This window comes from Hemiscyllium ocellatum, chromosome 12 (assembly GCF_020745735.1).
Source record: "Hemiscyllium ocellatum isolate sHemOce1 chromosome 12, sHemOce1.pat.X.cur, whole genome shotgun sequence".
Classification (NCBI taxonomy): domain Eukaryota; kingdom Metazoa; phylum Chordata; class Chondrichthyes; order Orectolobiformes; family Hemiscylliidae; genus Hemiscyllium; species Hemiscyllium ocellatum.
In genome coordinates, this window is record NC_083412.1 from 23,665,152 (window position 1) to 23,692,588 (window position 27,437).

The 27,437-nt window shown below is 43.2% G+C and overlaps 1 protein-coding gene across 6 annotated transcripts in view; it reads right to left on the reverse strand.

Moving 5' to 3' along the window:
* ints6 (integrator complex subunit 6) overlaps positions 1–27,437 on the reverse strand; it is a 115,832-nt gene that overhangs the window by 28,398 nt on the left and 59,997 nt on the right. For 4 of the 6 annotated variants that reach the window (XM_060833396.1, XM_060833395.1, XM_060833397.1 and 1 more), the window contains 3 exons: positions 24,593–24,725; positions 18,299–18,393; positions 2,037–2,147 (listed from right to left, as the gene is read on the reverse strand). In XM_060833396.1, the coding sequence (XP_060689379.1) occupies positions 2,037–2,147; positions 18,299–18,393; positions 24,593–24,725 (339 nt within the window). Of the gene's footprint in view, positions 1–2,036; positions 2,148–11,323; positions 11,412–18,298; positions 18,394–22,587; positions 22,705–24,592; positions 24,726–27,437 lie in introns of those variants that run through there. The other 2 variants (XM_060833398.1, XM_060833399.1) reach the window with 2 other exon arrangements.

A 27,437-nucleotide genomic window follows, 5' to 3' on the forward strand; every position in this document is an offset into this window, starting at 1 on the left:
TCAGTTTTCTTCTCCATTAAAAACCTGTGAAAGAAAGATTCATACATGCACATCAAGAATAGATGGAAGCATCCTTTCGAAAACCAGAAGAAATAATTTGAATTGATGTACTTGATATAACTGATATATTTGAATTGGGCAGCACGGTGGCAGAGTGGTTAGCACTGTGCCTCAGAGCGCCAGAGACTCGGGTTCAATTCCCAACTCAGGCGTGTGCGTGTGCGTGTGCGTGTGTGTAGTTTGCACATTCTCCCATTGTCTGTGTGGGTTTACTCCAGGTGCTGCGGATTCCTCCCACAGTCCAAAAATGTGCAGGTTAGGTGAATTGGCCATGCTAAATTGCCCATAGTGAGAGATGAAGGGCTAAATGTAGGGGAATGGGTCTGGGTGGTGGGTTGCTCTTCGGAGGATCGGTGTGTACTTGTTGGGCCGAAGGGCCTGTTTCCACACTAAGTAATCTAATCTAATTTACTGTTTTCCACCAACCTAGGATAGGCCAAAAACAAAATCACTGCGCTACTCAAACTCAGTTATAGCATTTATTTAAAACAACAAATCGGGCTGAAAATCTTAAACCTGGCAAGTTTCTGGAATCAACTACAAGTATGTAACCACCTCCATTTGGTATGCAGCAGTGCCAGTTTTTAAGGTGTACTTGGCACTAGCAGTCTCGAGAGCAATTTGCAACACGAAGCCACAAAGCCAATGAAAGAAGATGGAGGCACTGGAGAGAGCACAAAAAATGTTCCCAAGGGTAATACCACAAATCTCAGATTAGATCCATCAGAAAACCAACTGGATTAGTTGTCTCTTCTCTTGAAAATAAGCGTTTGAATTGAACAAATAGCTTGAATCCTCTATATAATAAAACTTCCAAGATGCTTCACAGGAAAATGATCAAATAAAATCTAATTCTGGAGTAGCACAGAAATTAGACAAGATGCTTGGGTAACAATTCAGAGTGCAGAGGAATGAGTTAGAGTGGCAGAAATGTTTAGGGAAGTGAATATCAGAGATCTGGGTTTGGAAGTTAAAGACACAGCTGCTTGTACTGGAACAACTAGAAAAAGCAAAGATCAGAGGGCTCGAGGGCTGAGGATTACGGAGACAGAACTGCAAAGCAAATCGGAAAGCAACAATGAGATTGCAAAAACAAAGCAATACTTTACTCAGAGACAAAGACAAAGCAAGCAAAAATGATAGGTAAACAGGACTTGGTGCTGATACATGGGCAGTGCCTGCACAATGCAAATTTCAGGACAGAAGTGGGAGTTCAGCAGCAGGAGGTGAGGCAATGGCAGAGTTGTGCAATGTTACAATCGTAAAAATGGTTAGAGTTAAAGCATGAATACATGGTTGAAAGGAGATTGCAGGGTAAAATAGGACACTAAGGTTACAAACAGTAGTCTGGTTCAGAATGAAGCACAGTGGCGAGAGGGTATAGCCTCATGTGAGAAGATATGCTGTGTTTTTGGAGAGGTTACGAGCAGTACATAGACAAGAAACAGGTGTTACGACTGACTGGATGAGAATGAGATCAGGCAAGGTTATTTTTATTCATTCATGGGATAATGGCATCATTGGATGGGCCAATATATGCTGCCTGTCCCAGTGTCTCGAGAAGGTCTGGTGAGCTGTTTTGAACTGCTGCAGTCCATTTGGTGGAGGTAGATCTTCAATACTGTTAGGGACAGTATGCTAGGATTTTGACCCAGTTATAATTCAGAAACGGTGATTTATTTCCAAATCAGAATGATGAGTGGCTGGGGGGGGGGGGGGGGCCACAGAAGAGAACTTGGAGGTGGTGTTCCCACGCCCTTCTCGATCCAAGTAGTTATGAGTTAAGAAGGTGCTGTTTGGGGTGCCTTGGTGCACATTGTTGCCACTGGCATTGGTGATGGGGGGAGTGAATGTTAGCAAAAATAGTGCCAATCAAGCAGGCTATTGTGATTGATGGCATTGAGCTTCTCAATTGTTATTGGAGCTGCATTCATCCAGAAAGACTTCACAAATATAGCCAGAGATTCTCCTCTTACCTGTTGACTAAGTTTTTTGAGGTAAGAAATGACGCTGTAGCTAAGACCATAATCCACACCTTCAGCAATCAGGTTAGGAGCTCCCATCATCCTTAGTGCCTTTTTCAAAGGCTGTTGGTGTAACACAAAATATTTATTTAAATGTTAAGCTCATCATTTCACTTACATGAAATGAAAAAAGAAAAATCACTTAATTATCTCCTTATACATTGCAAAATACAATTGCCCAAATAATACAAACATTATACTCGAAGTTTGAACTGGCATGCTTAAAGGATAAATTAACTAAAATTAAGGCTTACAACCTAAATCAATGTTGGAAACACACTGCAGTTCTCAACTGCAATCCAAATATTTGAATCAACCACAAACTACTCTGACGATGCTGAATAGCTATTTAAATATCACAATAACCTGCTTTTGAACGCAATTTTGTACAAATTATTCATCTGATAAAAATTTGGAGGTCCCCAAAGCAGTTTATAGTCTCTACAAGTAGTGATTGTGTACTCTAGTACTAAGACAAGGGTTCCAACACTGTTCTTATGCTAGTCCTCAACCCAAATTGTAGAGTGCAAATCCAAAGTTTAGTGCAGACAAGTGGAGCTAGTGAACTGATCTAAGTGGACATTAACTGTATATTTACATAGGTAAAAAGCAAACAATCAGGTTAAAAAAAACACTTATACACGAAGGTTAAATATTTATGAGCATAGTCAAACTGCAGAAGTATTCACTTACATTCACATCAGTCCCATTCATCATTGAAACAGATTTAAACCAAACCATCATCTGTTCTTCACTGAAAATCAGTCATCAAGTTGCACACTACTACAGCTTAGAATTTGAGGCCAATTCATAGTAAATATAGGACATAATCTGAAATTTTACACAGGGATCAAGGTGGTCTTAGCTTTAGAATTTCAGGCATGACTTTGCAAGTGGAAAGAAGGGAATTCTAGCCTGAAGCAGAGCAACTCTGGCAACCCCTGGCTGGATTGAACAACCACACATTCCAGATCCTGTCAGAACACATCCTGATCTTTGTTTACTTGAAGAGGCAGATGGGAGAACCACAAACATCTAATTAAGTTAATGCTATCTGCTCAGTAAAGAACTCTGCAATTCCTGGAAACCTGGTGACATTTTCCAAAATCTGGTGCAATGCGAGATTCCAGATGCCCTAACTGCAAGTAGCATCAGAAAGTAGTAATGCCAAGTTTCATCTTGACTGAAAAAAGATTACACTCTACTCTACCAAAATTCTCATTCTACCCAGCATTTGCAAGCTCTCAGTTTAAAATTGCCTCCAAAACTCAAACATGCTCAAATTCCAACCTGTTGCTAACCTCTCCACTATTTAAGAAGGGTGGTAAGGACAAGCCAGGGAACTATAGACCAGTGAGCCTGACCTCGGTGGTGGGCAAGTTGTTGGAAGGAATCCTGAGGGACAGGATGTCCATGTACTTGGAAAGACAAGGACCGATTAGGGGTAGTCAACATGGCTTTGTCCATGGGAAATCATGTCTCACAAACTTGATTGAGTTTTTTGAAGTAGTAACAAAGAGGATCGATGAGGGCAGAACGGTAGATGCAATCTATATGAACTTCAGTAAGGCGTTCGACAAGACTCCCCATGAGAGATTGATTAGCAAGGTTAGATCTCATGGAATACAGGGAGAACTAGCCATTTGGATACAGAACTGGCTCAAAAGGTAGAAGATAGAGGGATACAGGATAGCCAGGAGGGAGCTGAAGAAAGGGATGAGGAGAGCTCAGAGAGGGCATGAAAAATCTTTGGCGGGTAGGATCAAGGATAACCCCAAGGCCTTTTATGCCTGCGTGAGAAACATGAGAATGACGAGAACAAGGGTAGGTCCGATCAAGGACAGTAGTGGGAGACTGTGTATTGAGTCGGAAGAGATAGGAGGGGTCTTGAATGAGTACTTTTCTTCAGTATTTACAAATGAGAGGGACCGTATTGTTGAAGAGGAGAGTATGAAACGGACTGGTAAGCTAGAGGAGGTACTTGTTAGGAAGGAAGATGTGTTGGGCATTTTGAAAAACTTGACGATAGACAAGTCCCCCAGGCCTTCATCTCCTCCCCCACTCACCTATTGTACTCTATGCTACTCTCTCCCCACCCCCACCCTCCTCTAGCTTATCTCTCCATGCTTCCAGCTCACTGCCTTTATTCCTGATGAAGGGCTTTTGCCCGATACGTCGATTTCGCTGCTCGTTGGATGCTGCCTGAACTGCTGTGCTCTTCCAGCACCACTGATCCAGAATCTGGTTTCCAGCATCTGCAGTCATTGTTTTTACCCAGTTGATTTTAACCCGACTGCAAATCCTCTTGCAAGGATGCCTGCCTTGAAGAAGTTTTCCTCCTCTCTCTACAAGAATCTCAGGGAGTCTCTCTCCCACTGCAACTCCCAGGTCATTTCCTCTGCCCTGAAGCTCTTCAACCATGTCGTGAAACAAACTCGCCACCACAGCCACATTTGCTTCCTCAGTGCCTGCCTCCGTAACCAACTCATCCCACACGGACTCCGAACCACCTTTAAACCAGCAGAGTTCAGACGAGAACAGGACAAACAGTACAGGCTACAGATTCAAAAACACCAGCAACAGTTCTTTTTCAGGATCCTCCGCTCCACGCTTGCAGCAATGCACCGGCACCTAACCTCTCTACAGTCAGCCTTGCCTCAGCTGAGGGCCACACTCTCTCAAAATTGCTAAGGACCCACTCTGTACTACATCCTTAGGAAATTCATACTCTCAACAAACAGTACTTCAACACCATCTCAAACATCAAAAACTAAGTACAACAAACTTTTATCCATCCACCTCCATAACCAGCGCTCCTCAAACATTCCAGAAGATTCCCCCAGCCCCGGAAGCGCCATCAGCCATGGGGCTGATGCAGCTTCCACCCCCACACTGATTGATGATGTCACTTCCACCCCCATCATGGCCACTCCCAAAGCCACTTCCGGCCCTCACATCATCACTGATGCCACACGCTCAGTGACTTCCACCACCCCTACTGCCGTGTCTGCCACCACTTCTGCCCCCACCAGCGCCACTCACCTGCAGTCTGCTGACACCCCCCCACCCCACAGACCCCACTGTCACTATCCCCACCCCCCAGAACCTTGAGGGGCACATTAGCCCTGCTCATGACTCCACCCCCATTCCCCCCACCATCACACCCACTCCAGTTACCGGCTCTGCCCCCACTCCCAGCTCCACACCCACACCAGATCCCAGCTCCCAGCCTTTCCGGGTTTTCACCATCCCCCTAGACCTCCCCCTCACTGAGGATGAACGATCAGTCCCCAGCAAAGGACTCACCTTCATCCCCCTCCGTCCACGCATCAATGAATTTAACACATGCCGTGATGTCGAACAATTCTTCCATCGCCCCCGCCTCCGAGCTTACTTTCACAATCAGGATTCCCGCCCACCTTCCGAGGACCCCTTCGCCCACCTCCAACACACTGCATCCACCTGGACACCCCGCGCTGGCCTATAACCTGACCGCGACCTCATTTCCAACTGCCGCCGGGTCATTAACCGCCTCAAGCTGTCTACCCTCCTTCCCCACTCTAAGCTCTTACCCTCACAACGTGCAGCCCTCCAATCCCAACCTCACCATTAAGCCAGCGGATAAAGGGGGTGCAGTGGTAGTCTGGCAGACTGACCTCTACACCGCTGAAGCTAAACGCCAACTCAAGGACACCTCTTCCTACTGCCTCCTAGACCATGACCCCACCACCCCCCCCATCAGCAAACCATCATCTCCCAGACCATACAGAACCACATCACCTCAGGAGATTTCCCACCCACAGCTTCCAACCTCATAGTCCGGGAACCCTGCACTGCCCGTTCTATCTCCTTCCCAAGATCCACAAGCCTGACCACCCTGGCCAACCCATTGTCTCAGCATACTCCTGCCCCACTGAATTCATCTCTACCTACCTCGACACTGTCCTATCCCCCTAGTCCAGGAACTCCCCACATACGTTCGAGACACCACCCACGCCCTCCACCTCCTCCAAGACTGCCGTTTCCCCAGCCCACAACGCCTCATCTTCACAATGGATATCCAATCCCTCTACACCTCCATCCGCCATGACCAGGGGCTCCAAGCCCTCCGTTTTTTCCTCTCCAGACGTCCCCAACAGTATCCTTCCAGCGACACTCTCATTCTTTTGGCCGAACTGGTCCTCACCCTTAACAATTTCTCCTTTGAATCCTCCCACTTCCTCCAGACCAAAGGCGTAGCCATGGGCACATGTATGGGCCCCAGCTATGCCTGTCTCTTTGTTGGCTACATAGAACAGTTGATCTTCCGTAATTACACCGGCACCACTCCCCACCTCTTTCTCCACTACATTGATGACTGCATTGGCGCCACCTCGTGCTCCCGCGAGGAGGTTGAGCAATTCATCAAATTAACCAAAACATTCCATCCGCACTTAAATTTACCTGGACCATCTCTGACACCTCCCTCCCCTTCCTGGACCTCTCCATCTCCATTAATGATGACCGACTTGACACGGACATTTTTTTACAAACCCACCGACTCCCACAGCTACCTGGATTATACCTCTTCCCACCCTATCTCCTGCAAAAATGCCATCCTGTATTCCCAATTCCTCCGCCTCCGCCGTATCTGCTCCCAGGAGGACCAGTTCCACCATAGAACACACCAGATGGCCTCTTTCTTTAGAGACCGCAATTTCCCTTCCCACGTGGTTAAAGATGCCCTCCAACGCATCTCGTCTACATCCCGCACCTCTGCCCTCAGACCACACCCCTCCAACCGTAACAAGGACAGAACGCCCCTGGTGCTCACCTTCCACCCTACCAACCTTCGCATAAACCAAATCATCCTCCGACATTTCTGCCACCTCCAAAAAGACCCCACCACCAGGGATATATTTCCCTCCCCACCCCTTCCCAACTTCCGCAAAGACCGTTCCCTCCGTGACTACCTTGTCAGGTCCACGCCCCCCTACGACGCACCCTCCCATCCTGGCACTTTCCCCTGCCACCACAGGAACTGTAAAACCTGTGCTCATACCTCCTCCCTCACCTCTATCCAGGGCCCTAAAGGAGCCTTCCACATCCATCAAAGTTTTACCTGCACATCCACTAATATCATTTATTGTATCCGTTGCTCCTGATGCGGTCTCCTCTGCATTGGGGAGACTGGGTGCCTTCTAGCAGAGCACTTTAGGGAACATCTCCAAGATACCCGCACCAATCAACCACACCGCCCGTGGCCCAACATTTCAACTCCCCCTTCCACTCTGTCGAGGACATGGAGATCCTGGGCCTCCTTCACTGCCGCTCCCTCACCACCAGACACCTGGAGGAAGAATGCCTCATCTTCTGCCTCAGAACACTTCAACAGCTTCCTCATTTCCCCTTCCCCCACCTCATCCTAGTTTCAAACTTCCAGTTCAGCACTCTCCCCATGACTTGTCCGGACTTGTCCAACCGCTTATCTTTTTTTCCACCTGTCCACTCCATCCTCTCCTCCCTGAACTATCACCTTCATCTCCTCCCCCACTCACCCATTGTACTCTATGCTACTCTCCCCCCACCGCCACCCTCCTCTAGCTCATCTCTCCATGCTTCCAGCTCACTGCCTTTATTCCTGATGAAGGGCTCTTGCCCGAAACGTCGATTTCGCTGCTCGTTGGATGCTGCCTGAACTGCTGTGCTCTTCCAGCACCACTGATCCAAAATCTGGTTTCCAGCATCTGCAGTCATTGTTTTTACCAAGTCCCCCAGGCCTGACGGGATATATCCTAGGATTATGGGAAGCAAGAGAGGAAATTGCAGAGCCTTTGGCAATGATCTTTTCATCTTCACTGTCAACGGGGGTGGTATCAGGGGACTGGAGAGTGGCGAATGTTGTGCCCCTGTTCAAAAAAGGGAATAGGGATAACCCCGGGAATTACAGGCCGGTTAGTCTTACTTCGGTGGTAGGCAAAGTAATGGAAAGGGTACTGAGGGATAGGATTTATGAGTATCTGGAAAGACACTGCTTGATTAGGGACAGCCAGCACGGATTTGTGAGGGGTAGGTCTTGCCTTACAAGTCTTATTGAATTCTTTGAGGAGGTGACCAAGCATGTGGATGAGGATAGAGCAGTGGATGCAGGGTACACGGATTTTAGTAAGGCATTTGATAAGGTTCCCCATGGTAGGCTTATACGGAAAGGCAGGAAGCATGGGACAGTGGGAAATTTGGCCAGTTGGATAGAGAACTGGCTAACCGGTCGAAGTCAGAGAGTGGTGATAGATGGTAAATATTCAGCATGGAGCCCAGTTACAAGTGGAGTTCCGCAGGGATCAGTTCTGGGTCCTCTGCTGTTTGTAATGTTTATTAATGACTTGGAAAAGGGAATCGAAGGGTGGGTCAGTAAATTTGTAGATGATACGAAGATTGGTGGAGTTGTGGACAGTGAGGAGGGCTGTTGTCGGCTGCAAAGGGATTTAGATATGATGCAGAGCTGGGCTGAGGAGTGGCAGATGGAATTCAACCGTGTCAAGTGTGAGGTTGTCCATTTTGGAAGGACAAATAAGAATGTGGAATACAGGGTTCACAGTAAGGTTCTTAGTAAGGAGGCGGAGCAGAGGGATCTTGGGGTCTATCTTCATAGCTCTTTGAAAGTTGCCACTCAGGTGGATAGAGCTTGTAAGAAGGCTGATGGTGTATTAGCGTTCATTAGCAGAGGGATTGAATTCAAGAGTCGTGAGGTGATGTTGCCGCTGTCCAGGACCTTGGTAAGGCCACATTTGGAGTACTTTGTGCAGTTCAGGTCGCCTCACTTTAGGAAAAATGTGGAAGCTTTGTACAGAGTGTAGAGGAGATTTACTAGGATGTTGCCTGGAATGGAGAATAGGTCGTACAAGGATAGGCTGAGAGTGCTAGGCCTTTTCTCATTAGAATGGCGAAGGATGAGGGGTGACTTGATAGAGGTTTATAAGATGATCAGGGGAATAGATAGAGTAGACAGTCAGAAACTTTTTCCCCGGGTACAACAGAGTGTTACAAAGGGACATAATTTTAAGGTGGGAGGTATTGGGGGGGGGGGGGGGGGGGGGGGATGGCAGGGGTTGGTTCTTTACCCAGACAGTGGTGGGGGCATGGAATGCGCTGCCTGTGGGAGTGGCAGAGTCAGAATCATTGGTGACCTTTAAGTGGCAATTGGATAGGTACATGGATAGGTGCTTAAGCTAGGACAAATGTTCGGCACAACATCATGGGCTGAAGGGCCTGTTCTGTGCTGTACTGTTCTATGTTCTATAGAGGGTGGCGGTGGAGGTGGTTTTTCAGACTGGAGGCCTGTGATCAGTGGAGTGCCACAAGGTTCGGTGCTGGGTCCTCTACTTTTTGTCGTTGACATAAATGATTTGGATGCAAACATAAAAAGGTATGGTTAGTAAGTTTGCGAACGACACCAAAATTGGGCAGCACAGTGGCTCAGTGGTTCACATTGCTGCCTCACAGCGCCAGGGACTCAGGCTCAATTCCAGATTTGGGCGATAATCTGTGTGGGGTTAGCACATTCTCCCCATGTCTGTGGGGGTTTCCTCCGGGTGCTCCAGTTTCCTCCCACAGTCCAATGATGTGCAGGTTAGGTGAATCGGCCATGCTAAATTGCCTGCAGTGTTTGGTGCAGGGGTAAATGTAGGAGGGTCGGTGCGGACCTGTTGGGCCTGTTTCCACACTGTAGGTAATCTAATGTAAAACTTGCTCCAGGTCAATGGTCAAAACATAACTGCAGCCTGGATACAAAAATCAAGGTCACCAGCAAATAAAGCACTGAAGATACAGACAGCAGCATATCATAACTACGATCTGTAGCGACATGCATAACAACACTGAACTTACCATATAGCTTTACGCAAGTATGGGTTTATGAAATAGTAGGTATTCTGATAGTCATCTCTCACATAACCGTGTAGAAATCAAATTGTCAAGCCAGATCAACTGTTGTAGTCAGCCTAATGCCTGCCCCCGAGTCTGAAACAGAGACAACCTGCAACAAATTTACAGGAGCCAAACACAATTCTTTACGTTTACTCACAGAGGGTCGAAACTCACAAATCTACCACATTTCTAAAATCCTTGATTTTCTTCTTCCATAGAGTCATAGAGATGTACAGCATGGAAACAGGCCATTCGGTCCAACCCGTCCATGCCGACCAGATATCCCGACCCAATCTATTCCCACCCGCCAGTACCGTCCCATATCCCTCCATATTCCTAATCATGTACTCATCCAAATGCTTTTTAAATGTTGCAATTGGACCAGCCTCCACCATTTCCTCTGGCATATCATTCCATACACGTACCACCCTTTGCATGAAAAAGTTGCCCCTTCGGTCTCTTATATCTTTTCCCATCTCACCCTAAACCTATGCCCTCGAGTTCTGGAATCCCCGACCCCAGGGAAAAGACTTTGGCTATTTACCTTATCCATGCCCCTCAATTTTGTAAACCTCTGTAAGGTCACCCCTCAGCCTCTGATGCTCCAGAGAAAACAGCCCCAGCCTGTTCACCCTCTCCCTGTAGCTCAAATCCTCCAACCCTGGCAACATCTTTGGAAATCTTTTCTGAACCCTTTCAAGTTTCACAACATCTTTCCAATAGGAAGGAGACCAGAATTGCATGCAATATTCCAACAGTGGCCTAACCAATGTCCTGTACAGCCACAACATGACCTCCCAACTCCTGTACTCAATACTCTGACCAATAAAGGAAAGCATACCAAACGCCATCTTCACTAGCTTATCTACCTGCGACTCCATTTTCAAGGAGCTATGAACCTGCACTCCAAGGTCTCTTTGTTCAGCAACACTCCCTTGGACCTTACCAGTAAGTGTATAAGCCCTGCTAAGATTTGCTTTCCCAAAATGCAGCACCTCACATTTATCTGAATTAAACTCCATCTGCCACTTCTCAGCCCATTAGCCCATCTGATGAAGATCCTGTTGTAATCTGAGGTAACCTTCTTCGCTGTCCACCACACCTCCAATTTTGGGGTCATCTGCAAATTTACTTTCCATACCTTTTATGCTCGCATCCACATCATTTATGTAAATGACAAAATGTAGAGGACCCAGCAACAATCCTTGTAGCACTCCACTGGGTCACAGGCCTCCAGTCTGAAAAACAACCCTCCATCACCACCCTCTGTTTTGTACCTTTGAGCAAGTTCTGTATCCAAATGGCTCGTAATCCCTTATTCCATGAGATCTAACCGTGCTAATCAATCTCTCGTGAGGAGCTTTGTCGAACCCCTTACTGAAGTCCATATAGATCACATCCACTGCTATGCCTTCCTTGATCCTATGAATGTTTTGAAGAAGTAACAATCAAGTTTGAGAGACATGATTTCCCATGCAAAGCCATGTTGACTATCCCTAATCAGTCCCTGCCTTTCCAAATACATGTACACCCTGTCACTCAGGGATTCCCTCCAACAACTTGCCCACCAACGACATCAGGCTCACGGGTCTATAGTTACCTGGCTTGTCTTTACAACCCTTCTTAAATAGTGACACCACTTCCAGTCATCTGGCACCTCACTTGTGACTATTGATGATACAAATATCGCAGCAAGAGGCCCAGCAATCACTTCCCTAGCTTCCCACAGACTTCTAGGGTACACCTGTTCAGGTCCTGGGGATTTACCCACCTTTATGCATTTCAAGACATCCAGCACTTCCTCCTCTGTAATATGGACAGTTTTCAAGATGGAGGAAGTGAGGACTGCAGATGCTGGAGATCACAGCTGAAAAATGTGTTGCTGGAAAAGCACAGCAGGTCAGGCAGATCCAAGGAGCAGGAGAATCGACGTTTCGGGCATGAGCCCTTCTTCAGGAATGAGGAGGACGTGCCAAGCAGGCTAAGATAAAAAGGTAGCAGGAGGGACTTGGGGAAGGGGCGTTGGGAATGCGATAGGTGGAAGGAGGTTAAGGTGAGGGTGATAGGCCGGAGAGGGGGTGGGGGCGGAGAGGTCAGGAAGAAGATTGCAGGTCAAGAAGACGGTGCTGAGTCCAAGGGTTGGGACTGAGATATGGTGGGGGAGGGGAAATGAGGAAGCTGGAGAAATCTGCATTCATCCCTCGTGGTTGGAGGGTTCCTAGGTGGAAGATGAGGCGCTCTTCCTCTAGGCATCGTGTTGCCATGGTCTGGCAATGGAGGCGGCCAAGGACTTGCATGTCCTTGGCGGAGTGGGAGGGGGAGTTAGCCTGCTTGGCACACCTTCCTCATTTCTGAAGAAGGGCTTATGCCCGAAACGTCGATTCTCTTGCTCCTTGGATGCTGCCTGACCTGCTGCGCTTTTCCAGCAACACGTTTCAGTTTTCAAGATGTCACCATCTATTCCCATACATTCTATATCTTCCATATCCTTTTCCAAAGTAAATACTGATGCAAAATACTAGTTTAGTATCTCCCCCACTTTCTGCAGCTCCATACAAAGGCTGCCTTGCTGATCTTTGAGGGGCCCTATTCTCTCCCTAGTTACCCCTTTGTCCTTAATGGATCTGTAAACACCCATTGGATTCTCCTTGCCCCTATTTGCCAAAGCTACCTCATGTCACCTTTTTGCCCTCCTGATTTCCCTCTTCAGTATGCTCCTATTGCCTTTATACTCTAAGGATTCACTCAATCTATCTGGTCTATACCTGACATACGTTTCCGTCTTTTTCTTAACCAAACCCTCAAGTTCTTTAGATATCCAGCATTCCCTACACCTACCAGCCTTTCCTTTCTCCCAAATAGGAAAATACTCTCTCTGGATTCTCCAATTCAAGGACCATGACAAAATCATTCTAGATCGCCTAACCTATTACAACCAACAGGAATCTGTACAGCTCAGTGTACATGCAAGTATGCTGTAATGGTACAGGAACTTGTTAAAATATATACCCTGGACATTTTAAAAAATCCTCAGACTGTTAAAACCTCCAACGCTAAATATTCAAATTGAGGTGGTTGGCACCCTCCTTTTTCTCTCCTATCACATTATGTCGACCCTATCATACTTGGTCAATTCAAACATACCACCCAAATAAAGCTGCCATTTCAATTCGTGGCTCACAGTACTTTGAGTTTCCCAGGTCCGGATGGGGAGCATAGGTTTGCTCTTGTTAGTGCATTTAAACTAAATCAAAATTTAAGATAATACAATGTATTGTGAAGATTTTGTTTTGTATGAGAACTGTACTATTCTTTAAAATGTAGAAGTAACAGTCAAGTCCATGTTTCCTCCTACCATTGTTCTTGACAGCCCGTCAGCATGGTTTCTGTTTGTCCATATATCTGCTTTTCACTTCAACTGCTCTTTATTGTAATAAGTTCCATATACTAACCACTCTCCAGGTAAAAACAAGTTCCTTCTCAATTTCCCATATGATTTATTGTTGAGCATTTCATATCTATTGGAAAGTTCTTGGATCTAGTCTACTCCACATCTATCTTATCAAGATCACAGATTAAATTTAATTTAAGATCTCTGCCAGGTTTGAAGAAATGATGATTAAGATGTTTTACACAATATGAATACAGCAAATGTCCTCATCAGTAAAATGAAAAACTCAGCCTCAATGACATGCTGACGTGCACCCCATCATTCATGTGTGCCTATATTTAACAGAGTTGTACACTTTGTAGTATGACAACAGTAAAGCCACAATGGAAGAGTTCAAGGGAGAGTTTGCGATGCAACTTAACCTGCTGATCATGCATTAATCTCATTTGCATCAGATTTCCAGCATTATCAAAATATCTAACTAGACAGGCTTACGAAAACATTCAGATTCACTAGATGCTCGGTATGGCAGGTTTCTGTTCTGCATCATTTTAAGACAAAAGATGCAGAGTGAAATAAAAGTTTCCATTTCCAAATTTTTGGAATATAAAAATCCAAAAATTTGCACTTCAGTGACAGGTTATGGCTCCAAGTCTCATTGAGCAGGGCCTCCAAACATCAGGGTCACAACCCCCCGTGTGGTCGCCAACTGAAATGTTCGGGCCCTGAATGCAAAGAGGGGAAAGACTGCCTTGGATTTCCAAACAAGTTATAAAAGCTGTGCCCCATCTCTATAGTAAGCCTCTGCCCTCGCAGCTCAAAGCCCCAATCCACACTCTTCATTCTCACTGAGGAGCTACACCAAATCTCAAATGTGAAATGGGGATCAGTGTTAAACTGCTTGGGAAGTTTCGCTCCAGAGTTTTAAGCTCAATATCAAGTGGACACTTCAATGGAGTACTGAGGGAATGCTGTACTGCTAAAGGTCTAATTCAGCAGAGGCCTCACCTGCACTTTTGGGTGGACAATCTCATGGCTGCACCCTTCTCAGCCAAGTGGGCATGTTCTCTTTGGTGTCCTTGCTGATATTGTTACATCAGATTAAAATTGCAGCTTGTGGGAACCTGCTCACTTCGGGGATGATACATTGGTGTTTCTTATACCAGCAAAGTAACTGCACTTCAAACATGCTTCATATATTCCAATTGCACAACTGACTAAAAAGACATTATTTATGAGAAATTGAAGAGAGTGAATGCTGCTGGTCAGTAACTCATACCAATCCTGTTCTTTGGCCTAGTGGTTTGCAATGCTGCTTGACAATACCCATTTCACCATAGTTTAAATCACTATTAAGCCAATTCTTGTTGATACCCGCGAGCAACACACACTATGCCATAGTACCACGACAGCATCCTCTCACCACCTTATCTAGATTTCCCAACTGTAACTGTACCACAGAATCCCTACAGTGTGGTCCATTGAGTCCACATCAACCCTCCAGAGCATCCCACCCAGACTCCGCCCACCTACCCTATCCGTGCAACTGTGCATTCCCCATGGCTGATTCACCGAAACCTGCAAATCTGCAGACACTGTGGGCAATTTATTATCAACCCACATGACCTTTGGACTGTGGGAGGAAACCGGAGCACCTGCAGGAAACTCATGCTGACATGAAGACAATGTGCAAATTCTGCCTGAGGGTGGAACTGAACCGGGTCCCAGGCACTCAAGCAGCAGTGCAAACCAGGGACCCAGGAAACTTTTCAAGGTTTTTTTTGATTCTTAGTGAGATGAGGGCATCACTGGCCAGACCAGCACTTATTGTCCATCCCAGGGAGCAGTTACAATTCAGCCATATTGCTGTGGGTCTGGGGTCATAGGCAGGCCAAACCAGCTAAGGACAGCGGTGTCCTTCCCTTCCCTCAGGGACATTAGTGAATGATATGGGTTTTCCCCCACAATCAACAATGGTTTCACTGTCATCATTAGACACTTAATTACAACTTTTATTAAATTCAAATTCCACCATCTGTCATGGGAAAATTCAACCCTGATCCCCAGAACACTATCTGCGTCTCTGGACTCTCAGTCTAGTGATAATACCATGAGGCCATCACCTCCCCCAGTGCTCTGGGGCAATGGTTTGAATCTCACCACGATACACAGATTTTAAATCTTAAAAAATCTTGAAATGGGAGTCTAATGATGACCATGATGGATACCATATTAGCTCATCTGGTTCACTGATTCCATGCAGAGAGACCATAAGTAGTGTGAACAGGGAAGAGAAAATTGTCTTAAGCTTGCTTCACCATTCAATATGATTAAGCGTGATCCGACATGCCTCAGGTTCACTTTCCTGCCCTTTTCCTTTCACCCTCTATTCCCCCACTTGTCAAGAATCTATCTCAGCCTTAAATATACCCAAGGACTCTGCTCCTACAATGGTAGAGAGTTCCAAAGACACAACCCTCAGAAGAAAGTTCTCGTCATCTCAGTCCTGAAATCATTGCCTTTTTAAACTGAATCTATGCCCTCTAGTCCTAGACTCTCCCTTGAGGGGAATATCCTTTCAGCATTTCATGTCAGGCTCCTTGAGAATCCTGTATGTTTCAATGAGATCACCTCTCCATTCTTCCAAATTCCACTGAGTAGAGTCCCAGTCTGTTTCGCTTTTGCTCTGAAGACAATCCTCCATACCATGGTTCACCCCAGGGAACCTTCTCTGAGCTGCCTCCAAAAAAAATTATATCTTTCCTTAAATAAGGGGACCAAAACTGTTCAGTTCTTCAGGTGTGGTCTCACTAGCACCTCTTACAGCTCCATCAAGACTTGACTACACTTATAATTCAACTCCCTTGAAATAAGGGTCAACATTCTATTCGCCTTCCTGATTACTTGCTGCACCTGTGTCCTAGCTCCGTGTTTCATGCACAAATACCCTCATGTCGCTGGGTTTTGCAGCTTTCAGCAGTTTTCTCCCCATTTAATATTGCTTTGTTCTCCCTCCCAAAACAAACTTCACACTTTTCACTACATTTGCCATTTGTCAGGTTTTTGCCCACTCAACCTATCCACAGCTTTGCAAACACTTTCTACCCCTGTCACAACCTATCTTGCAACCCATTTTTGTGTTGTCTCCAAATCTGGCTGCAGTCCATTCACTTCCTTCCTCGAAGTCCTCAACTTTGACTGACTGAAACTTACAGAATACTGACTGGCCTGGACAGTGGACATTGGGAAGATGTTTTCATTGGCAGGAGAGGCGAGGACCCAAGGGCACAGCCTTAGACCCTTTGGAATGAGGAGAAACTTCTTTAGCCAGAGTGGTGAATCTGTGGAATTCATTGTCACAGAAGGGTGTGAAGGTCAGGTCATTGAGTATATTTAATACGAAGATAGCTAAGTTCTTGTTACGGGAAGAAAACAGGTTTTTCAACCCCATTCTCCTATCAGCCATGCTTGAATGGTGGCGCAGAATCAATGGGCTGAAAGTCCTAATTTCTGATCTCATGTATGTAATTATTTGCTCATACACACAGTGTACCTAATTAAAAGGATCTGGAAATCTGAGGAGAAAATAGAACTAATATTTCAGATCTGTGAACTTTTTGTTGAAATATTGGCTCTAGCCCTCTTCATAGATGCAATCATGAACTGCTGAGTACTTTGAACATTATCAATTTTTCAACATTTCAATTTCCAAGTCTTGTAGTAATGAAGTTAGGAAATGATTTAAGAGTGAAGTTAATGTTTAATCCCTTGATACCATGAACAGAAAGAAAGAAGCCAATATCATATAGAATTTAAAAGCCGTTGTTTTGTGCTTGCCCTACTACTCGATAGAACAGCAAGGTAGAGCTATTAGTACAACTAAAACCCACAAACGAAAACCTCTAAGCATTAACATTCAGCAATAAGTTCCAATACAAGCTTTCTCTCCCATTTTCTCCAACTTAAGGTTAAAGTACAAACAGAAGATACCATGCTTTTAAAAATTAATTCTTTTAACTGTATGAAGTATTAACTGGCTGCAGGCAAAGTACATCACCTTAAGCACTTAAACTAAATACCTACTGTTATGATCCCATTTTATGGTACTATTGAACAAGTCAGATTCCAGAAAGCACTCTAAGAGATTTTTGTTTTATCGCTGTTAACATAGCGGTCAGTCACAAACAGTCACACGAGTCTGCAGAGTGTCTTGAACACCAGAATGGAAGTTTGTTCCACAAAAAGTGAAAACAAAAATGTTATTTAGATATAGAAAATAGAAAAATCTTAAATTGTCTAGCTGAATAAAATTTCAACATACTTCTCAACACCATCACTTGTCAGTAACTAAAATTCAGAGAATACCAATCTCTATCAAATGACTAATTCTTCCCAGTTTCCATCCTCTAAACTGGGGTGACTTCTTACAATAGTCTGAATCTGAACCTCTGACAATGAGCAGATTTCAAAGCAAACACTCCTAGTCTAGAAATAGCACAAACTAAACTCTTCTACTTAAGCAACTCATTCTGTAAACTGGCCTGAAATAAAATCATCTCATTTTTGGAGACAGCTTACATTCACTTCTGACCTCAGCTCAGTCTCCTCCAAATGCCCGAAAAAAACGTCAAACAATAATAAGTCCTTGATTACTCTATACTGAAAAAAAGTTCATGGATTTGAATGTTTACTCTACCAGCGATAAAGCAGAGAGAAAAACTGTTGGATGTCTGGGCATTCCATGGGCTAACAGATTGCAGATTAAGTCCCTGTTCTGAAAGGATTGTCTTACCCAAATAAAAAACTTCACAAAGTAGCAACACCCATATGCCATTATTTTGGCATCTACAGCCTCAAATAGATGAATCACATATCTCTAACCACATTAGCCATGTGCAAAATATCAAATGAAGCATACCCCGATATAATAGGGAGGCATTGTCTTCAAGTAATTTTCAAATGCTTGCCGCCATTTCATAACTGGCTTCAGTTTATGCACTTTGAACAAATCATCTGCAAAACAAAAACCAAACAATGAGTTGTAATTCAGACAAAGTCAAACACGAAATACCCTATTGTGCAATTTGATCTAGGTTTTAAAAACAGTGTTATTTTCTAGTGAAGCAGATGGATCTTTTTTTAAAAAAAGGATCCTACCCTCCTGCCAACAGGAAGGCAACTTGCTTAAAAACCTTACTCTGTTGTCAGAGCTGAAAGTGAACAATGGCAAAGAAGTTCAAACCTGCTTCAACCCATTCAATGGTATTACAAATCACAATCCACTGTACACTCCAATTTATTTTTAGGTGGGCTAATTTTTAATAGCAGACTCAAGGTTTTCAATGGAGCATTAATAATTTATGCAACAAAATCCACATTTCAAGTAAACAAGTAATTGGGAACTAGGGAAAAGGGTCTTGAAATAAAAATAAATTGAGTCACAGTTTGGAGATTTTCATCTCTTCTGGCTGTGAAAACCCCAAAGATTAATTTAGGCAATTTCTCCAATTCCAACTGTGTTTGAATCCACATTACAAGCCACTTAGGTCCTCATTTAAAATCAAAGTAAACTGCTTATTTTACCCATTCTCATAACTGTGTAGTAGTATTTAGCTTCCATTATGAAAGCGGCACAACCTGGTCTCCTGGAAACCAAGCATCAGTTGAAAAGTACATCAAGGATGGCTGATGTGCCATTTCTTTTTTTTTTAGGCGGGGGGGGTGGCGCGAAGCTAATGGTGGTGGTCAAGAGGTGGTGAGATTTCGTTGTTCACTTACAGTTTCATTTTGTGGCTGCTCACACCTATATCATCTATGAGAATCCAAACCATCAAACACCCAAATAATCCAAAAAGTCTAAGGCACCAAATAATCATACATTCAATGGTTTGAGTAAGAGTTACCTGTTAACTGTAAATTTAAAACCAAAATTGAAAAACTTAATTTATAAAAACAGGACCATAATAAGTTTGTGTGTGCATAACCAGATTCTCTCTTGACTATGATATTAGTTGATGGAAGATTTTTTCATATTTAGAGTCAGGTCACTCAATATCATTTAACACGACAATACCATAGGTTTGCAGGGCCAATAAGGCGGCCACTATAAAGGCACTACAAATATTAATTTGTATGCTCCATGGAATCACCAAGCTAAAGCAGCTTTATTTTGTTCCAGATGGGTGATCGGAGTATTGAATATTTGTAGCAGTTGGCCTAAAACCATGAAAAACCACTTGGGTCTTTTACCTATGTTTCAGGACAGGAACCAGATACAAAATCAATCAGTTCTGAACTTAATGACTGCTTATTTGAAACTGGAAACCTGCTATTCCAGCTCAAGTTATGCTGAGGTAGAGAGTGAGCAGGTTTGAAAATCTGCTGTGCACATACTTTATAGCAGTGTGCCCATGTCACCACATTGCTTTCCACCACAATGGAAACATGCTGAACAGAAAGTTGGAATAGAAGCATCCTGTTCAGTTCTTCCAGCCTGTTTTTACATTTAATAAAGGTCATGAACTAAATCCGTATACCCTGCCTTGGTCCCATATTCCTTATTATCTTCTGATAACTAAAGTAGATCAATCTCCAGGTTTTATTTTACAATTGGTCACCCATCAACTGTGGTTTGCAGAAGAGAACTGCAAACTTGGGTATTTGCTGGTGTTTTCCAATTTCACTCCTCAAAGTTCAAGCTGTATATTTTGGACTACTATTGAGTCCTAGACTCCTCGAAGATTGGGAATAAATTTTATGAATACCATCAGTTCCCCTTCACATCTCAAGAACTTGGATTGAAGCACCACTCTAACCTCCATAGTGACCAGGCATCAATCTGGTGAACATATGCTGCCTCCCTCAAAGCTTGGGGTGCTCAGCCAATTCAACAGGCTGCAGCAGCAGGCTAACACGGTGGCAGGAAATGGCAAGTCACAGGAAGTGGGTCTCTTGCAAGGCAAGAAAATTAAAATCAGTTCACTGAAAATAAGGTTTTCTGAGCAGAGCCAGAATTAGTAAGGATAAACTTAACAGTGGCAGCATTCAGCACAGTTTTTTTTTGAGGTGGGGGGGGGTGGAGGAGTGTGAAACAGAGTAGAGAAAGCTATACCCACAGTTTATAGCCGTGGTTAAGTAGTTCAGAGATTGAGAACCATTTTCAAAAATCTTTATCGTTACATGAAGCAGCTCAGGAAATAACCAGCATGTCACAAGTTGGAACCATTGGTTGGAGTGCAAAAGCCATTCTTGTTAACTCGGAATACAGGATTTGGGATTGCATTGTTCAACTAACCCATAGAAATGCATAACTTTTAACAAGTTCAGGAGTACTTTAGAACCACAATAATATTCTCAGTGAGATTAGAACATCTGTAACACTACGAGTACCATCAACAGTCTCCTGAAATATTGGAGTAAAAAAGTGTATGGTTCCATAACAATCCAATACGAGGTCGTAGTTTAAATGATCCATCATGCTACACGACTCCCCTCATTCTAACCCAATTCCTCATGGTGAAACTACCCAAACTTCGACTGCTTATTTTTGAAAAGAGACACAAAGAATTTTACATTTCTTGTCAATATCTGAACTTAAGACAGAAACATTATTTAAGATTTTCCAAAAAGATAACAAATTTGAAACCAAAATGTTCAGTGTGGTATGACATAATCCAAAGCCATGACTGTCAAACAACAACTTAATTTGCCTGTTACAACTAGAGAAAATAATGTGATGTCCATTCTACAGTCCCTTTGGAAAGAAAATTGGGAGAAACAAGAGGAAGTAGTCGTCACATGATCACAATTGTTCAACTCTGTGGTGCAGGGTCACTTCTGCATCAGTGAAGTCTGAGGAAATATGGTTAACATTTAAGAGAGATGTTTTTACATAATACCTTAAACAATGAGTTTATGGTAAAACATCTCAAAACACTTCGAGAGGGTGCCAGACAAAATGAGACCCTGACAAAAGGAGAAATTGGGACAGATAACAAAATACTTTGTCAGAGGTAGATTTGAGGGAGCATCATGAGGGAGAGGCTGACATCAATCCAGAGCTTAGTGCTCAAAATGCTTGAATGAAGTGAGAATGCAAAAGAAACCACGGATTTAAAGACTGCAGAGCTGGAGAGGAGAGATCACAATCCAATTTGAACACAAGATTGAGATTCTGGATGTAGATTTGTTCGCTGAGCTGGAAGGTTTGTTTTCAGACATTTTGTCACCATATTCGGTAACATCATCAGGGAGCCTCCGCAAGAAACATTGGTGATATGGACCACTTTCTATTTGCGTTTCAGTTCCTTAGGTTGGTGATGCCATTTCCTGTGGTGACATCATTTCCTGTTATTAATGTCAGGGGCGGTAAATGGGATCCAAGTCAACTGTTTGCTGATCGAGCTCCGGTTAGAATGCCATGCTTATAGGAATTCGTGCGCATCTCTGTTTGGTAAGTTGCCACAAAAAGACATGACCCACTCTCACTAGTATGCTAACATAAAGCTGAGAAGAATGTCACTTCGACTGGGACAACACATCCATCCTTAGATGAGCCAAACAGAGACACGCACGAGAATTCCTAAATGGAATTCTATCAACAAGCACGTTGATTTGGATCCCATTTACGACCCCCAGAGAAAAACAACAGAAAATGACATCACCAATCCAAGGAAAGCAAAACAAACAGAAAGCAGGTCTTACCACCACTGCTTCATCCAGAGCCTCACTGATGTTATCTACTATGACGACAAAACGTTCGAAAACTAACCTTCCAGCTCAGTGCGCAAACCTACATCCAGAACCTCAACCCGAGCTACAAATCTTCTCAAAACTCGCTGACAAGATTGGGAATTTTAAAATTGAGACATTGCAGGACCAATGTAAACTAGCAAGAATAAGGGTCATAGTTGAACAGAACTTGCATGTGAGAAACAAATCAATTTTAAACATTACATTATCAACCAAATATTCCATCTGCTCCTCTAGATGTTACACTAACTCAAGCTTGCAGAGAGACAGGCAATGAAACGCAGTCTACTTGCTGATGCAGTATCACCTCAATAGGTTCAGTACATGCTATCAGTAAACTACAATAAATAACTTAACATGTTACAATGTGAAGAAATCCAAATAAGCAGGGTAGAAGCAATTGCACGAGAAAATGTCACATAACACCCGAGTTTAGCAAAAGTTACCTACCCATGAAACAATGCAACAGCAATGGCGGGCCTTGGTGTCGACCAATGAACCATGTTTTCTGACTGTCAGAGGAAGTCGAGAGAGAGGCTTATTGGTCAGGCCCAGTTGGTGCTGATTGCATTTCTCCGGACATGTAAAAACACACATATATACAACCATCATTAGATTCATGTACAACAAACAAAATGCAACATACAGTAATACCAAGGCTGAGAAGCAAAGACTGTTTTGTCAGTGACGGCACAAACTTAGGTTTTTAAATAACAGCCCCATTAACATTTCAAGCACAAAAGAACAATGAGCAACTCTGCCAATTTCCACGAGAGAAATGATTAACACTTGGTGATTGTTTAATGGCCCAAAATGGTCTATTTTTGGGGTTAATTAACACATGACTGCAGGTTGGCCAGAGCAGTCATATTTTTTGTGCAAAAATGCTTCATTTGTGCTGCCGAGTTCAGAAGAGAATATTTAATTGTTCATTTGTACGTGACCCACATCCCATCCTGTCCACTGTTAAACTTCGACTTCTAGAACATTCTTTCGAACAAACAACACTGAGATTACGCATCCATGAGATTTTGCTTTGTAGATGCCAGATCAAATGGAAAAGCAGACATGATAGTGATCTCATTGTACATCAATTTTATGAACATGGTCAGAACGCGTGGAACTGAAGTCTCATTTCGGCAGAAGAACAGCTGCAGCTTGGTCAGCCCATCCTGTCAAGTGTTGGCATGGACAAAGGCCCACCAAAGACACTTTATAAAATGGTATCTAATGTTCCACAGTTTGCAGTGAGCAACAAAACATCATTACTGGGACATTTTAGATTCACTGTAGCCATGTTGTTAGGACTTATTCATTATAATAGAAATGTAATCCCCATGGCAAAAGCATAGGTAAGGTATCTATGCATGTTTTATGATGCGCTTGGAGATACTACAAATGAATCGAGCAGTCTTTTCCATCCACCTTTGGAAGGCTGTTGATTCCACTGACAGCACTCTTTCACTCATAACTGAACACCAACCACATCAATGCACTGTACTACTCAAATTATCTATTAAATTTAAATCAATTTTCTCCAGTTTCCAAATGCCTCCAATTCCAGCTATTTCCCAACATGGTAAATGCAACAATTGTTTTGCAAAACATTTATCTCCAATTCGTTGAACTGAAGATCAACTAACTTTAACTAACTACTTGTTTTGAATGGCAAACAATAGAATTTTTGGTCAATGTGCAATCAGTAGCCGAAGATGACAAAGATAGGCACCCATTCAGAGTGTATCAGTGCATTATGCATTGGTCGAAGCGGTGCTAACTCATGCCGTCGCAGCAGAGCTGAGCTTAACCCGAAAAGGAGCTAGAGAATTATTTCTATTCTAAGGATTATACTCAACATAAAGAAAATGAAGAACCCTGATTGCAGTCCCTCGAATGTGCTTACAAAGATGCATACTGACACAAAACCAAACAAGTTAAACTGCCTATAGCTATATACCTGCCAGCAAATAAAAATCTGTTTACCCTTCATTTTAACGTGCAATGCTTTTAGATTACAACTGCATTACTCGGGAACACTCAAAGGTTATCAGACAATCTCAACTTGAGGACAAGTCAACACTTCTTTGAAGGATTATTATTTTCAATCGGTCTTAAAGTATGTAAGAAATGATATGATTCTACTTCAAAAGGCATTCTTATTAAATTACAAAGCTAGCCCATTATAAATTTGAAAGGCACAGGTGGCACGTTTTGCTGTACTAGAACCTTTGGCTCAATGGCACAGACACTAGACAAGTTATTTCAATTCAAGTAACTTCTTAGCTACCAACTCTCATTTGTAATCAGAGTAATTGGATTTGGTGACGTGTTCATAGCAAAATTACAGTTGAAACATTTTACCTTGTGAAATAAAAATGCAAAATAAACTCATGCAGGCACTTTCACTGTTAACCTTAAAACGTGGAGTTCCATTAAAATCCTTGTAAAATGTTATACTTACCTAGGAGTGGAAGCAGTACAGGATAGTTGTAAGGCATCACAAAAAGGTTAACACAATTCAAAGCTGTACTAGCTTTTAGGTAACCAAAAGGATGACCCAGGTCACTATATTTCCCACTGTTGTTCACATATACCTGGAATGACAATTTGATAGGTTAGTGTTTGTCATGTAGGTGGTCTGAAGTCAGGTTCGGAACTTAGCTGCTTAGATAGCTATCAACTGGTATTTTTCAATCAACAAAAATGAACATTTATCAGATCAATGTTACAGCAGGGAACATACACAATGTTAAAAGTAACTGAAGTAGGAAAAACAGAACTTGACGAAATAGCAACAGATTCTCACACTCCTGCTTTGCTTTGATTTTCACTCTTATGAATCACTTGTTATAACAGTGAAAGAAACTCGGAGGCAGCAATGTGTACTTATGGTTATAATCATATCAGTCACAATCTTTTTAAATGGCAGAGCAGACTCAAGGGGCCAAATGGCTTACTCTTGACCCTTTTTGTATGTAAACTTGCCAGTGATGGCTCCAAAGTCTGTGCCTCTGGGAAATCCATACCTCAAATCAAAGATTTTACAAAATAGATTACCTGTATATCCACTGATTAACAAAGGTGATATGGTGACAGTCATATCACCGCACTAATAACCCAAAAGCCCAAGCTGATGTCCTGGGCACATGTACTCAAATCCCATGATGGCAGCTCCAGTGCCAATGGTGGACTCTAAATGCCCTCTGGAAGCATTGTTTCAAATCATTTAGTTTCAACGGTGATGCCAAATGGGCAATAAATAGTGGCCACACCAGTGATGCTCACTTCCCATAGATGAACAAAGGAAACAATACACACAAACCAGAAAACACATTAAGAGATTGAGATCATTTACCTCAAGCCAATTCAGCAATTATGGCAAATGTGTTCCTCAACTTCAGCTACTCAGCTTTGCTGCATGTGTTGATGTCCAAGTCCAAAACATCTTGCAATCTCAGTTCAGAAAAGTTATTTGACCTCCTCAGCAGCCCACAGTCTAGCTAGTTCTTGCTATCCAAGCCAAGGCTAGGCTCTGTACATCCTAATGATATCCTACTCACTTCTGAGCTCTAACCACCTTCAGGTGAAGGCCAACAGAACATTAACTTTTTTGTACTTGGCCATCAGAAGTCGAAAAACCTGTAGTACAGGCGGTCATTCAGTCCATTATACTTCTTTCAAAGAGCTAACCAGGATAGTCGCTGTCCCAAGTAATGCCTGACCCAAGTGTAAAATTTACCTCTGGTACATATTAGGGACAGGCAAGTGTCAAAAACAAATCTTACCTAATGGCTACCGAAAAAAATTAATTCAAATGTCCTTTTGGGAAATCTGCTACCCTTACCTGGCCTGGTCTATATGTTACTCCAGACCCACAGCAATGTGGTCCACTATTAACTGCCATTTGGGCTTTCAGGGATAAATAATAAATGCTGGCCTAACCAGCTTCATCTCAGGAATGAACAAAAATTTAGTTTCCTTTTAAAGGTACTATTAATTGTCTGTCCACCCATTCAGCAATTTATGCACATTAATTAATTTGGCTCTTCTCACCGAGAAGAAATATCCTTACTTATCTTGATCAGATTCAGCACAAAAGACTTCTCAAGAAATGAAAGTCCACACTGAACCACATCTGTCATGGCTTTGTCCACATACTCATTCTGTACATATCACTTCACATTTAACATCTACCATTTACAACACTCTACACCTCCAAAACTGACAGATGTGCAAACTCACAAACAATTGCCTCAGTTTTAGCTCTTATTGGTATGGGAACAAGTTTCAGAACCATGAGGTCATGCTGCAGCTGTATAAAACTCTGGTGCAGCCGCACCTAGAGTATCGCATGCAGTTCCGGTCACTGCATTAAAGGAAGGATGTGGAAACTTTGGAAAGGGTTCAGAGGAGATTTACCAGGATGTTGCCTGGAAATGGAGGGAAGGCTTTACGAGGAAAGGTTGAGGAACTTCAGGCTGTGTGTGTTCGAGAGAAGGAGGAGAACAGGTGACTTAATTGAGACATAAGATATTCAGAGGGTTAGATAGAGTGGACAGTGAGAGCCTTTTGCCTAGGATGGTAATGGCTAGCATGAGAGAACAGAGCTTTGAGGGGTGATAGATTTAGGATAGATGTCAGAGGTAGTTTCTTTACTCAGTAGATGATGTAGGAAACATACTGCCTGCAAGACTTGTAGATTTGCCAACTTTATGGGCATTTAAATGGTCATTTGACAGGCACACGAACTAGAATGAAGGAGTGTAGATTAGATGGGCTTCAGATTGGTTTCCACAGGGCAGCACAACATTGAGGGCCGAAGGGTCTGCACTGCACTGAAATGGTCTATGTTCTGATTGTCTATTCCTCCAGAGTATTACAACATGCAGTTAGAAGCTAATGTCCCAGAACAGAGATTTGGGAAATCCAAATTATCACTTCCCATCAATCAAGAAACTTTCAAGAACAGAGAATTGTCCTCATGATACCTCCAATTCCAGTACACTTATTTTTGACAATCTTGTGTGGAGCATTCTCAGATATCTTCTGGAAGTGCATATGCGCAATGCATCCCACTGGCACTTTCCCATTATCTACATCAGCAACCTCCACAAAATGTCCAACTAAATTAGTTAAGGCAGGTTCACAAAATATTCTGGAAATTCTTTGCAAATTCAACTGTTCTGTTTCTTCCATCAGAAAAATAAGATGTCTAACTAGAATCACTTCTTGCTATGTTTCTCTAATAGAATATCATGGCAGATCTATAAATAGGGTTATCATAAATATCACAATCAAAATCAACT